The 15,137-nt window shown below is 39.6% G+C and overlaps 1 protein-coding gene across 1 annotated transcript in view; it reads right to left on the reverse strand.

Moving 5' to 3' along the window:
- The window catches only part of FAM135B (family with sequence similarity 135 member B), a 158,998-nt gene that overhangs the window by 62,702 nt on the left and 81,159 nt on the right, over window positions 1-15,137 (reverse strand). Inside the window, exons 5-6 of the mRNA XM_068396461.1 lie at window positions 13,919-14,092; window positions 3,334-3,460 (exon numbers count right to left, since the gene is read on the reverse strand). Coding sequence (XP_068252562.1) covers window positions 3,334-3,460; window positions 13,919-14,092 — 301 coding nt within the window. The remainder of the gene's footprint in view (window positions 1-3,333; window positions 3,461-13,918; window positions 14,093-15,137) is intronic.

Genomic DNA, 15,137 nt, shown 5'->3' on the forward strand with positions numbered 1-15,137 from the left:
CTGAGTGCTTAGCTCTGCTGTAAAACCAGCCACTACTCTACAGCAGCTATGTGTTGAAATCTTGTTTGAACCATGTGTGGTGGTTTGACCTTGGCTGAATGCCAGGTGCCCACCAAGCCACTCTATCACTCCCCTTCCTCAACAGGACAGAGGGAGAAAAATACAACAAAAAGCTCATGGGTCAAGATAAGGACAGGGAGAACATTTACCAATTGCCATCACAACCAAAACAGACTCTACTTGGGGAAATGAGTCTAATTTATTACCAATTAAATGGACTAGAAAGAGAAATAAGAACAAATCTAAGAACACCTTCCTTCAGGGCACAGCCACCTGCTCTGGTGTGGTGTCCTCTAGAGGCTGTGGTGGGACAACCTGCCTCACCATGTTCTTCACCACAGGCTGAAGGGGAATCTCTCTTCTGGCACCTGGAGCACCTCCCCTCTTCCTTCTTCACTGACCTTGGTGCCTGCATAGTTGTTTCTCTCACATTTTCTCTTCTTTCTCACAGCTGCTGCACAGCATTTTTTACCCTTTCTGAAATATGTTATCACAAAGGTGCCACTAGTCCATCTGCCCAGTATGATGACACTTGTGAGGGCAAAGTTTATTTTTGTGAACCAGCCTGCTTCATGACTTTGTAGAACTTATGCTAAACCTATAGCATTTAATAAATTGCGGAGTTAGGAAGTGCCTCAGACACAGTGAACAAGTAATTTGCTGGGGTTTTAAGACATGCATCTCCTAGACTTGAGGAAGAGGGTGCAATAGGAATCATTTAGAGTTCTTATCCATTACAAGCTTCCGCTCCGATTGAAGTATTCTGGAAAAATAATCTGGCTGCAACTGTGGGGAAAAAAAGCTCTTTTTGGTTTACTCACAATAGGTAAACTTCAAATAAATAAAGTCTCAATTGTTCGCAGTCTTACAGAGAACTGAATAATCAGATTTAGTCCCCTAGAAAAGATATCAGACAGAAGATACTTGCCCAGGAGTTGCATCTTAAGAGCTTAAGCCTGGAGACTTCTCAGATCAAGGAAAACACAGAAATATAAATGAAAAGTAGAAGGGTCCAAACTCAGCTTTGCAGAGATCAAAACAAAACAAAACAGGATAGACCAACATTAACTGTTTTACAGCACTTTATGACATAAAAAGTAACTAACCAAAGTCTCTTTAAAACTCATTTTCCCATGTCCTGCTGCCCAGTGAAGCTTTGTCTGCCTTGAAAGACAAGATATATTAATTGTTCTAGCCTAGATGTAGCTAGTTGCATCAAATCAGAGTAGCTTACAAACAAACAAAAAAAAAGTGTGGTATATCTTGAGTTAAGATATTCAACAGTTATTAATTTGGACATGCAATAGGCAAGGTACAACCAAAAATATACATAAAGTGAGTAGAGAGGTCTGCAGTTTTCATGTAATGAAAAGGGTAGGATCCATTCTCATGCTCACCGACAGTGATTACGAAATTCCCCAAACCTTGACGTTTCTATAGTCCAGCTGAAGTTACATTTAACAAGCACATTCAAACAACCTGTACTGGAATCTACACGTTTGTAAAGGGAAGTAACCTCGACCCAGTGCAAAGCATTGCAGCACTGTAAGAAATGGTATTACTCCTTTTCTTTCAATCCCTTATGGCTTGATATAAGCTTCCACATAAACCAGCAGTCAGTCACAAGGCCCTCACTTGGACTTAGGTTTACTCCCACAGCAATTTCTTTTCTAGCTCTGAATTTTTATTTTTTATGTTAAACCAAGAGAAATAGCCTTTGCTCATTATCATACATCATGGATAGCACATGCAAAAAGGCCATCACAGTCTATTAAATTAAAATGTTCAGATCAAGAACAGATGTCATGACTTACAGAGGTTTCTGAAGCTAAGCAAATGCCCATCTGACCACGTGGAGATAGAGTGTGCAGCATTATATTTGTGATTGCTTGGTGTGTGAAGTTCTGATGACCTGCAAGGCAGCAGAATGCTAAAGCTGGTTCACTATAGAGTGCTTTCATTTTTGTATTTAATAGGTCACCTGCTAGGATAATAATTATGCTGTCATTTAAAAAAAAAAAAAAGAAAAAAAAAAGCCTATAATCAAAGACGATTAGTCAACAGAGATAGATAGAAAATCGAGTTTGCAGCTAAGGAAAACATTTGGGAAGGAAATAATGTTCCCTAATCACAGCAGACTAAGGTTTTTCCATGGAGACTAAAAAGGAAAAATGGGAGTGGAGAGTTAGCCTTTCCATTTACAATAGAAATTTGTCCAGAGGATAATGAAAAGTTGGAACCACTCCCCAAAGAAACCTCTCTCTTCTGTGATGTACAGAGATGTACAGAGATTAGTCTACAAAGACAAACACTTGAATCAATTATTTAAATTTATATGATGTGACTGTCTATTAAAGAGGCAGAGGTTGAGGTCAGTCTGTTTGCCAAAAGCATACAATGACCCAATGGTTCGGATAGCAGCCTCAGGCCAAACACTCTCTCAGCCTGAGTTAATTCCCTGGTAGTTCCCTCTGCATCAGCCACTCTAGGCTAGCATATTTTTAATATTTATACAGAACAGAACAGCTTCGACAGGAAAGGCTGAGGGAAGCTGAGGGCAGCATGTTAATCAGAACCCTTGAATCGGGGTTTCCTAACAAGTTAATGATTCCAATACGCTGGGTTGAGTTTCTAGAGGTGAGGAAACATTTCTGACAAAAAACACTTCAAAGTTAGCACTTAAAAAAAACCCAAACAAACCCAAACTCAAAACCTCCTAATTAATCATTATTTCACAAACAACTTTGCACTAAAAATTGCACAACAAGCTTTCCTCTTCACCTGTGGTAAGTAATAAGATCAAGGGCATACATTAACTGTGGGACTTCCCTTGAGTAAGTCCCACACCCCATCACCAACACACACAATACTCCATACTCCAGACACAAACCCTTCCTTCACAACACCCTTAATAATCACACAAGTCCTCTGGCTGTCGAACATAAGACCTGAAAGCAAGGATCTTTTACTGAATAATTAATTTCCCTTACAGCAGATACCTGGTCAGATGAATCCTGCCTTAAAAGTGTCATTGGCACTCAGGGGCATATCCATACATCTTGAACTTTTCTAAAATGGTTCATACAGGTGGGAGCTGAACACCCAAGAACTGTTTATCCAAGTGCCAAATGGTTCATGCAGAAATGTTTGAAGGGTTCTTCTTCCAACAAAATCCTTCTACTAGCAATATAAACAAGGGCACACTCTTCACAGATAACGTGGACACTTTGTGTGACCAAATGGAAGTAAGACATCATCGTTCATCCTTCTTACCTCTGAAGAAGTGGGTTTGCAGTAGCCAGCTCCAAACACTAGATTTTCTAATGATATACTGGACTGGTCTGGTCCTGCCTCCAGATTGCCTTTACCAAGCCATGAACCTTTCCCTGGACGAGCAAAACTAAAAGAAGAAAAATTGAGAAGAAAAATAATCAGAGTTGTATTTTTGGAGAAGAGTCATTGTTGTCCCAGTTGTTTCTAAGGACGTTGTTTCCTTTCTTAGAAAAGGTTTGCAGTATTGGTTTTGGTGGTGGTGTTTTTTGCTTTTATTATTTCAAGCTGACACTGTAAGTCCACATGATTCCCTTTCTGAATGAACATTGTCCAGTATGCACTAGCTGAAATGATGCAAAAGGAGTTTGCTCTCTTGGTGTTCAGTCCAGTGGCTTGAGTGTTCTCTTTCACTCAGTCCTTTCTCTTCTGTCTTACAGATCGTTTTCCAGCATAACATCTCAACAATACAACCTTTTCATCTATCCACACAGATAATACCCTTATCCAGCTTCTCATCAGCTTGCATCTTGACTGATGCAACGTCTTTCTCTCTGGCTTCAACCATATCAACCTTCCTCTTTGAATTGTGCACAATCTCTCCTCACTGTCAATATCCTTTGTAGCTTATTCCAATCTTTTATTACAGAATGGAAGTTTAGTTCCCACTTCTCACTGTCCCATGACATGAGCTTCCAGCACCAAAATGACAAGACTTCAGCCCAAAAACTGCATTTCCTTTTGCTGGGTGCAGTCCTTTCATTTGGGATGTCTTCTCCCATACCCATGTGCAATATGAATTTGCTGTTATCCAAATGCTTCCTCAAAAAACTTATAGAATTTAAGTTGGTTTAGTGCTGAGATCATTACCTCTCAGTGCTGACTATTACGGTCACAATGTTCCCTTCTGACTGTATCTGTATGTCTCCTATCTTATAGCACGAACCCATTAAGAGTGGAACATCTTGTTTGGAGTTTACTCAGCACTGAGCCCACTGGAGTCCTGATGCATAGCTAGGGCTCTTGCTCTGGATTACTCTGAGCAAATGTCTAAATCCCAGTTAATGATGCAGGCTGCCTTTATGTTTGCTGGAGAGGAATCGACATTTCCAGGGTATGAGTAATCTCTTTTTGAAGTAGTGATATCAAATAGGTCCCATGAATCTCACCCTCAAACTGCTTATTTCTTATTGCAGACTATAAAGAGAGGCTAGGATGACTGCCTCATAAACAACTGAAGTTAGGTGAAATAAACCCCACTCTTCATCCTGTGATAACATGTGCTGTACACAAACTTCATCAAGATTTCAAGAGAGAAATCAGGTTACTTGTGGCGAATAGAAGAGTCTGGAGAAAAGGAGGCTGAGGGGAGACCTTATTGCTCTCTACAACTACCTGAAAGGAGGTTGTAGCGAGGAGGGTGTTAGTCTCTTCTCCCAAGTAACAAGTGATAGGAGAAGAGGAAACAGCCTTAAGTTGTGCCAGGGGAGGTTTAGATTGGATATCAGGAAAAATTTCTTCACGGAAAGGGTTATCAAGCATTGGAACAGGCTGTGCAGGGAAGTGGTGGAGTCTCCATCCCTGAAGGTATTTAAAAGATGAGTAGATGTGGTGCTTAGGGACATATTTTAGTGGTGGACTTGGCAGTGCTGGGTTAATGGTCGGACTCCATGATCTTAAATGTCCTTTCCAATCAAAACAATTCTATGATTCTATGACTATGAATAAAATGATCCAAATTACTGAGTCTAAATGGTGATGCAAGCCACCATAAGTGCTTTTTAAAAACATGTAGACAAAGGTGGAATTGGAATAATAAACTGCAGAGAAAAAAGAAAAACACGTTTTCTGTTTATACTCAGTGCCGAGGTAATGTCACTGAGTTTGTGCTACAGCTTTCAGACACGAATCATCATCCACAGGCATCTGATGTCCATCCAGGCACCCAAATTACATCGTACCCAGGAGAAGTGGTCTCCTTGAAAGAATAAAAGCTTCCGAGATGGGGAGCACAAAAAACATTTTAAAACCATAATGTGCCAGAACTAAAAGCCACAGGGCAGTGCCATTCGTTCTGCCAAAACTTTCCAATCTGAGGTTATTCCTCTATGTAGACGAGTGGCCACATCAGCTCAGATCAGCCACAATTCATGGATATCTATGGTTAAAAGACAAAAGAGAGGTGCAGCAATACTTGTTATCTCCCAAATAACAGGCGAGGTTCTGATGTGCAGAGAAACTCAGTGGTGTGTGCAACATCAGAAAAAGCAGCTCAAGAAAAATTAGGAATTGGACCAGTTTCAGAAGGTTAAGCACAAACCCCTGCCTCACCTTTAAGTCAAAATTGCTGTTTGTTATATATCACCTAGCATTCATATACTGACAAAAAGGATATCTCATAAGGGGGAGGATGGTGTAGAAGACCTTAGCATATATCTGGCCTTGCTTATGTATTAATTTATGTGATCCAAGAAAATTCCAGCTGGCTTTTTCTAAGCGGCATGAAGTCTTTCCATGTATTTCCTATATTAAACATTTCGGATAAAAATAAATAAATAAACTAAAGCAATTTCAAACAGCCAAGAGATAAACACTGCTCTGAATAATTTCAGCTGTTATTGGATGATGTTGTCTGTCCTGGTCTGCTGGAAAGGCTCAAGAAGCAGAAATAAAAAACGATTGTTGTGGTATCAGAGAGAGAAGCTTAAACAAATGTTGCCTGCACACAAAAAACTCCTCATTTGAATATTAGCAAAGCTTTCAAAGGTTTTAAGGGAGAGGAAAGCACTTTTTAATGCCTTTTTTATTTATTTATCTTTTGCTTTTAGAGCAGAGAAGGGATTTTAATCTGTTGGTTTTATGGAAATTGATTTCACTGTAAAACAAAAACCTTTTTTGGGAAACCGGCCAAAATGTCGTCTGGGAAAGACAACTGGAAGGCTTACAAATCGTTGAGATTCCCCTAATGCTTTCTGAAGTACATAATACTTGAAGACAATTTTCATTAGCAATAACATGTTAAGTTGCTACATCAAATTTTGTTTTCTGCATTTATTTTTTCCAATTATTCCTGCATGCTGATTTATATGAAACTTGAACCTTGGTTATTTACATATCCATTTGGACTATCTATTTAATAGCATTGATTTAATATCAACATTTAGATCCTCATCCTATATGTTAACTTTGATTTTATTTGGAGTCAGGATAAAAAAGGTCAAAAGAGGTAATGTGTGCATGTCTGAGAGAATGAACATGTGTGCAGAATTATTAATATTTTCAGTGAAAGAGAAAAATTCTTTTTGCTTTTTTTTGAGCTATTCTTTTGATAATCTTATCCATGAGATGTCTTTATCCTTCAGAGGAGTCTCATATTTCTTATAGCAGCCATCTATGGACACATACTACAGTAAGCTGCCTTGAAAAGTCCATTTTTTTCCTGTGGTACAGACTGCACGATACCAGCAATCAAAATTTAAGAACTTTCTGACCCAGAGGTTATATTCAGGCAATTATTTCCAGCAGTCATGGTTATCTTCTATGAATTTTTGTCCATGCCTTTTTGACTTATACTTTTTGCCTCTGTAACATCTTTTGGAATGAATTCCACATTGTAATATGTGCAGGACTTTCTGTTTGTTTTGAACCTGCTGTTGGAGAATTGAATGTGGCACCTCTTAGTTCTTGCATGGCACAAAATATTACATAATCGTTCCCTGTTTTTTATCTTCTGTGGACAATTCTCTAACATATAAATGAGATTACAGTTCCCTAGCATAAGAAATGGATTGGACTTGATAAATGTTAATTCAGATGTGCTATTGAAGTAATTCAGAATAAATGTTTTAGGCCAGTATAACAAAACATAATATTCCCTTTGAGATTAAACTGCCCCAAAATGAAACAACCTTTTTCAATTTTTCATTCACTTTTTTTCAAAATGAAGACCTTTTGGGTTTTCTGGTAAGCAAAACTTGATTTTTCATGAATTGTTGTTTTCAGCAGAATAGGGCAAAAAAAATTAACAGATTGGGATCTGAATCTTGCACTATATTAAATGACCAAACTGTGAAAAAACAAACAAAAAAACCCCCACACAATCATCGCATTTCTAATTACAAGAAATTATAATCTTGTGACCGAACCATGAGTAGAAGTTCAGGAAATGAACTTTTATCCCATTTAGGCCAGATCCTATGGAGAAATAACTTATTTTTCCCTCAGTCCTTTATGTATAAAATGTCACTGATGATTGAAAAAAATGAAAAATATAAGTCACATAGAACTGTTTTGGTTGGAAAGGACCTTTAAGATTGTCGAGTCCAACTGTTAACCTAGCACTACCAAGTCCACCATTAAACCTTGACCCTAAGCACCACATCTACACATCTTTTAAATACCTTCAGGGATGGTGACTCCACCACTCCCCTGGGCAGCCTGTTCCAATGCTTGATAACCCTTTCCGTGAAGAAATTTTTCCTGATATCCAATCTAAATCTCCCTAGGCACAACTTGAGGCCTTTTCCTCTTGTCCTGTCACTTGTTACTTAGGAGAAGAGACCAACACCTACCTCACCACAACCTCCTTTCAGGTAGTTGTAGAGAGCAATAAGGTCTCCCTTCAGCCTCCTTTTCTCCAGGCTGAACAACCCCAGGTCCCTCAGCCGTTCTCATAAGACTTGTTCTCCAGACCCTTCACCAGCTTCCTTGCCCTTCTTTGGATGCGTAAATAACACACCTCAGAATCAAACCCTCACATCTTCCACTGACAGTATTGTTTGCATTTCACCACGAATGTCCTTCTAACTTCCACAGATCAGGAAAGATGCAATGCATAGTACTGATTTCCCTCAGTTTTTTAACTCAAAACTTTAATATAGCTTTTGGCAAATTACTACTGACATGTGGCCATAGGGTACATGGATGACCTATTACTTATTTTTGAGAATAATATTTGGATATTTACAGATTGTGCTTCTCTAGACATGTTTGTCTCTTACACAAGGAGTTTCACTAAGGTTATAATCAGTGACTGTAAAATGTTCTGAGCTTCTTGGGTAAAACTGGTAAGATTTATTAAAATAAAATCTGTAATGGAAATAGATATCTCTCCCTAGATCCCAAACAGTGTCGGGGGGAAATCTGGTTTGAAATCTCTAGTGATTTTGGTTGCTAGAAATGATGGTTTATCCTGAACTCAACCTTAGTTGCTATAAAGCTTGAAAGCAGGTAAAGTCATGTGGTGATATTTATTCAGTGTTGGGTGAGGGTTTTTTACTTTTTGGTTTTGGGGGTTTTTTTGAAAGTTTGACTCAGACATAGTCAGGTTTTTCTTACGTGACTTCTCGACTGGTAGCTCAGGAGAATGGCATGTCAAAGTGGAGGTTTGTCTTTGCAGATACATAACAAACAGGAACAAATAAAAGAAAATTCAAAGGAAAAATCATCCAGTTATTATGCAAGAGTTCTCAGAGGAAAAAAATATAAAACAATATTCTTTTAATAAACATTACGGAAGCAATAGCTCTTTAGTGCATAAATATTCCATTTTCTTTCTACAGATTAATTTGCCAACAGGATGCAGAGGGAAAACAAGTCACAAACTTTAGTACCCAGGATTACATCTGTGGCAGTTGCAGACACAAGCTACCCATAAATAGGTGCCAGCTACCCTTACAATTGTAGAAAAATGGACCTGCATAGTCTGCACCCAGAAGGTGTACAGGGTAGTACAGTGTGTGTATCACATATAGATGTATCAGTCGTGCTTTTGAGGAACAGGAGGATGCCTGGGAATAAAAGAATTTAGGCGAGATAAAATGGCTCATGGATGGCCAGGGTTGGCCTGATTCCTCAGAGCAGTGGAGCAGAGCAGAACTAGGTCAGGGCTGAAACCTTTAAATACTCTTTGTCTCTTCGATTCTCTTTCCTCTTCCCAAAGCAGAACAAGCTCAAGGCACTGAAAAATTCAGCATCTGTGTCTTGGTTTCTCCATCTGCAAAATCTGTATTATATTATTTCCCCACCTCAGATGCTACCAAGATTTCTTGTTTCTCATACAGTGGTTTGGATGTGGTCAATTAAAAATTCAATGTTAACAAGTAAAAGCCTGAAAGTCTACTTTGTTATTCACATAGATGTATGTATGAAAGTGGGGAAGAGAACAGAAAGTTGAGGAGAATCCAGAAAGCTGAGGAAATTAAACCCCTTTCTTGTGCAAACAAGAGGAAACAGGTTTGCCAGCTGCCTGTGATGAATGATCTTGCCTACCTGCAGCAATTTCAAGTCTTGCTTTTTTTTTCCTTTGCTGAGTTTTTTTTGTTTGTTTGTTTGTTTGTTTTTCAGACAGAAAATGTTTTCAGCTGAAGCCCAAGAGCCAAAGTAAGACTTCAGATCTTGAGGCCATCAAGTGAGCCGGATTCTGCACAGTCCTTAGAAAAAGCACGGCTTTGGGGAGACCAGTCTGTACAGACAGTAGCAGTCTGGTGCTGAAACACAGCTCTCACATTTCCAGAAAGCTTTCAGGGGAAGAAAGTATAAATCATCCAAAGCCACCGGATAAACTTTCAGTAGAAGACATGCAACCAGATCCTATCATCCATGCTGCTTAACAGGAAATACAACACACAGGGCATCGTTTCCAGCTTGGGAAACTATGTGTGTGTGGGAAACTATGTATTCGGGTACTTGTTTCAGAGATTATTTATGAGTTGTATTTTTACTTACATCCAGTAGCATACGCTAACTCTTCTCGGGAAGGAGTGGTGCAGAGGTCTATGAAATTAATGAAGCAGGTAACCATGTTTCTTGCTGTTTGCTTCCTAAATGGGTCCAATATAAGAAAAGCACTGCGCCTGCAGGATGCCTGAGACTAAGCAGACCTGTACACCATAGACATGGATGTACCCCTTTGGGAAAAGCAGAAATATTTCTAGAAGTCTGAACTATGCTGGAGCAAAGCGCCTTTTATAACAGCTGATGCTGGCCTAATAACTGGTGGTTCTGCTTATAGGCTGGGCCAGTTGTGAAGCCAGTGACAGGGGGCTAAGGGAGAAGTCAATGCCTCAGGCCAGAAACCAAACTGATCTATACAAAACAGAAAACTGGAGTCCCAAAGCCCTAACTCTTCCTCACCTTCTTCCTGCAACTCTCTACTCACATTTAGCTTCTGGAGCTTAGGTAAGAGAATAAAAAAGGTATTTAAGCAGCTTGTGGAGACCAGTGCATTCAGTAGCAGAGTACTTTCAAGCCTGAACGTCGTTCACTTTTTCTGTTTATCTTTTGACAAACTTGCTGGGATCATCTTCTGTCATCCTGGGTAAAATAAGGTCAGCAAAGGCAAGCCCTTTACCTTCCAAAGAGAACTGTCATTTCTGTGATGTTAGGAGAGACGTGCCAGCCAACTCCTTCCTGCTCTAGATTCTCCTCTATTTCTCACACATCCCAAAAGTCTGAAAATACTGCTCCATGACCTGCAGCTGCCAAAAGCATTCAGTGCAGACACCACTGCCCTGCACAGCAGCTGTCACTGCGGGAAAGCAAGGGGCCTGGGGTCTGCAGCAGCACAGTTCGAGCACTGTGGTTTGCAAGCAGTGGTGTGTCAATGTCCTGCTGTGCCTGGCGGAAGGGTTTAAGAGCAGGACAAGATGCAGGTGAGGGGAGCAGTGTTTCGGGTGGAGACAATAGCTTTCGCAACCACTGCACCGTGCATCCCTGTTCTCCCCTATTATTGCACTCCTGCCCAGAAAACCAAAGTTTTGGACTTGGCCCTGAGCAGTCCAGCTTCCCCAGCCACTTCTTGGGTACTTTTTAAAGAAGTCAAAGAAGTCTAAAGGTCAAAGTGAGAATTTTTAACCAAGTCTGGCTCAGTGCTCTGCAAGGACAAGTCAAAGCCACCCAGCCCCTTCCCTGCTGCTCAGAGTCCCCTCTGCAGCAGCGTTTCAGAGGGATGTGGCTGCCCCAGGAGCCAAGAGGGGAGGTGATCCAAGCCCCAAAGCATCCCACCATGCTCCTGGTCATCCCACATCTAGACCAAATATGATTGTTGTAGAGGTAACAGAGCTGGAGGTAAGTTGACTGCAAGTCTGCCTCATTACCTTCCTAACAAGCATCTCGCCTCCTTAGTAAATGTATAAAGTCATTAGCAGCTGCCATGAATTGGGACCCCATTAAAAAGCTGAGGGTTACCCTCTTTAGAAAAGCTTTATCACAAAATTTCCATCCAGAATCCTGCAAAGGATCCCAGAAACATGAATTTCACTCATTCTCAGTTTGGTAAGAGGTGAGGGCTTCAAAGTATCAAACCTAATGTAATATTTATTATATAAGAATTATTAACCAGGACAAACATCAATATCAAAGTATTCACTTGTCAAAACCCAGGAGGTAATGAAGGCACCCTGGCAAGGTTTGCCCAACAGGAGCTATTTGTGGGTGTACGTTACCCTGCAGGGAAATGCCCGAATCAGTCTTGCTGGTTTCCCTACTGGTTTCACTGTTTAAGTACAGGCAACAGGGAAGAACTTTGGGGAAGAGTATTTCATTTGCCAACAGAGCTAACAAAATCAAGGCATATGTGAGCAGATAGCTGTGTTTCAGGCAAAGTTGTTTTCCAGGACAACTTCAGGACAGCAGTGAATTTCAATTTTGCCTAACGCATGATCCTTATTTTCAGGGTAGGTCTAGAACTGTTGTTGTTTTACATTTAAGTGTATACATCTGTATAGAAATAATATGTGTATAGATGTAAAGTATGTGCTATAATGGGCCAGTTCAACGTAGCAAACCAAACCACAGTGAAGTACTGCATAGATACTTTTCCCAGACAATGTAACTGTCTGGTGTTTATTTTTTCTATACTATGACAAAAAAAGACTTTCCAGGCATTCAGGTTCTGTTGTGTTACAAAAATAAAGATCTGGTTTTACAACTAAACCTTTTTTTCTACGTTCCTAGTAAACTCCAATGATAAGTGACAAGCAGGAAAGCTCTGAGCTGTGAGAAAAACAAATACGTTTTATTTGGCTGGTTTTGCTTCACAATGCTTGAAACTGGCATTTCTTCTACACTAATGTCTTTACCCTGAATTATCTTTAGAGAATGCATGATGTAAAAGCTCTTCGGGTTTTGAATATTGATCAAGAAGATAAATCCTCAGTATCACACTTCAGAATTATTTTACTAGCTTAAGCAAATGAGACTCTATATTGTGTTGTCAAAAATCTTCATTCCACTGCGTTAAGTAAAAATATTGTATACTTCATAAATGTCCACAAGATCATATTTTAAAAGCTATAATAATCTCACTATGGAACAATTGCTCATCATGCGATTTGTGCCTAATAACAGTAACGAGTCTCTGCAGCCCCATTCATTAGGGGATAACAAAGCACTGAAAGCACTCATTAAGCCTGATAACTATTGTTCTTTCATCCTTTTATACAGTAGAACAATGGGCAAATTATCTGAGCATAATTATCTGGTTAGAAGTAGTCTGTTACAATCTAATTCACTATTTAAAAAGTCAACACATAGCAGAAGGGAGATCCAGCAGTTACCTGTATCTCAGCAGCGGAAGAAAAGACAGATACGTCAGGCTGATCTACTAATACGACTCGCATCCCTGTCACAATTCCAACTCTTACAATCTGAATTCATCCTATGGCATTGCGTACAAGCAATGCCTGTATACAAATGGAGAACTGAAGCAAACATGTATTAAGTAAGTCAAAACGTGAAACCTGAGAAAAAGAGTCTACAGGTTCAACTTTTCATTCTGACACAGTGCCCTCTGCACAATATCTGACAAACTTAAGAGTCTCCTGGTCATTTGGTAAACAGCAAGGCCTTGCTGGAGTAAGGGAAGCTGAACAACACTGAACACTGCATTCTGCTTCAGGACCAAAGGAGTTCCCTCCCTCTCAGCACTCTTTATCTCACACGATGACAAGATTGGACACAAAGTAAATTGCCAGCAAGACCTTTGCTTCCCTTCACCTGCTCTAAATATTAGAGGATATTGACCTCCAGCCCTGTTTTATTTGAAGGACTTCTGAATTATTTTCTTGTCATCATGAATCAGATAACATAAATCACACCTAGACCCCACGGTAGCGAGTATTATACTGCTGCACAGTTAAATTAGATGCTGCTGCCTCCTTCTAGCCATGTTATGAATTATGCTAATACACAGAGGTCACAGATGAGATTGGAGCCCAACTGTCCTAAAAACAGGGGAAAAAAATGTAAATGCTCTTAGTTGCTTTTAGACTAAAGAGGTAAAACAGCCAAGGAGAAGACAATTTTCACTTTCCTCATGTTACAGGTGGGGAACAGAGAGATCAAATTTAATCAAAATTTCTGAACGTCTTCCCAAAGATTTTGGTAGTTTTTGATCAGATCTCTAGCGTCTTATGAAGGGAAGGAGCCTGTGTCAGAGGCTAGCTCTAACCCCCAATCTCCAGAATCCTAGCCCAGGAACAAAAAACTTGAAATTAAATTTTCCTCTCTGCTTCTCCTATACAATAAGCAAATTAACGCAGAAAAGGAATATCCTCTGCCTTTCAACAGACATTTCTGTGTCCTTTACCTGATCAGAGGCTGGTGTAATGCTACCAGTGACGCATGCACAGTGACAGATATCACTGACAGGTGGAAATAGTCAAACATGACAGGAACATGGTGGTGCAGACCTCTCCGGGGGTGGAAGTGAAGACACAGTGTACGGCTGCTGATCATGGGGATCGCTGGAACGTCTCTCAGCCTGGAAGAGAAAGAGGTTTACAAGGGTTAGTGAAAGCTTGAGTTGTAACAGCCTGTAACATGCTAGAGGCAGCAGGCTGGGAGATGGCTTGAGGTGAATTTTTATCACTTCCCAGCTTCGTAAGGGTTTACATAACTGATGAGTATGTTGTGTTGTACTGTGCCTAGCATAAATATAAATATAAATATAAATATAAATATAAATATAAATATAAATAATAACACGTATAGAGATATATAAAAATATACTGTATAAAAGAAAAATTGTGATGCAATTCTGGTTTCCCCTGGTGATTGCCTTGATGTCCACCTATACACTAGTTCTGGTGATATCAAGAATTAAGTAGCAGAAGGAAATGCTCAGTTTATTTGAGTGTTTATAACCAGGACAGCTCACTACTTGTGATTTTCACTGTAAGAACAACCAACTCGGGCAATCTGTAAGAGTTAGAAGCAGTCCTGTGTCAGAGAGAGCTGAAAATATTCAGAGTACCTTTCCAGACAGTTGATCTTCTGAAAAAACTTCTTGCAAGAGGACAAAAAAAAGAGTAGGTGAAGTAATGGCAGAGAAACAATACAACTTGGATTGGCTTCTTCTTTTTTTCAGTAAATAAAAACCAATACTTTAATTTGAAGCTTAATTATAATTATTTCAGGATAACTTTCCTAGTGTGCAGTCAACCACATGACATTTGAGTCACCTACAGGGCAGGAGACTGAGATGTAAACCTGGAGCATGCCTAACCACATCCTCCCAATGCAAGTGAAACCCACTTCTAAAGAAGAATTGTTTTACAGTGTTAAAGACCCTTTTGAAGCCAATTGCTTCCCAGAGCTAAGAAAACCTATGATAAGGTGGTTGAGTATGGTGCATGGTTAGTCCCAAGAAGTGTTTCAGTGAGATTTGCAAAATATCCTTTTCTGAAAATCACTGCTTTTCTTTATAGTAAATCGGATTAATCATTCAGATGATAACAGAAACTAAATGTATGTGTTAGAGCACAATTTGATAACTTGAATGTTTCAGTTCTTTTTATTCTTGGCTG

Source organism: Nyctibius grandis, chromosome 3, assembly GCF_013368605.1.
Source record: "Nyctibius grandis isolate bNycGra1 chromosome 3, bNycGra1.pri, whole genome shotgun sequence".
NCBI classification, from domain to species: domain Eukaryota; kingdom Metazoa; phylum Chordata; class Aves; order Nyctibiiformes; family Nyctibiidae; genus Nyctibius; species Nyctibius grandis.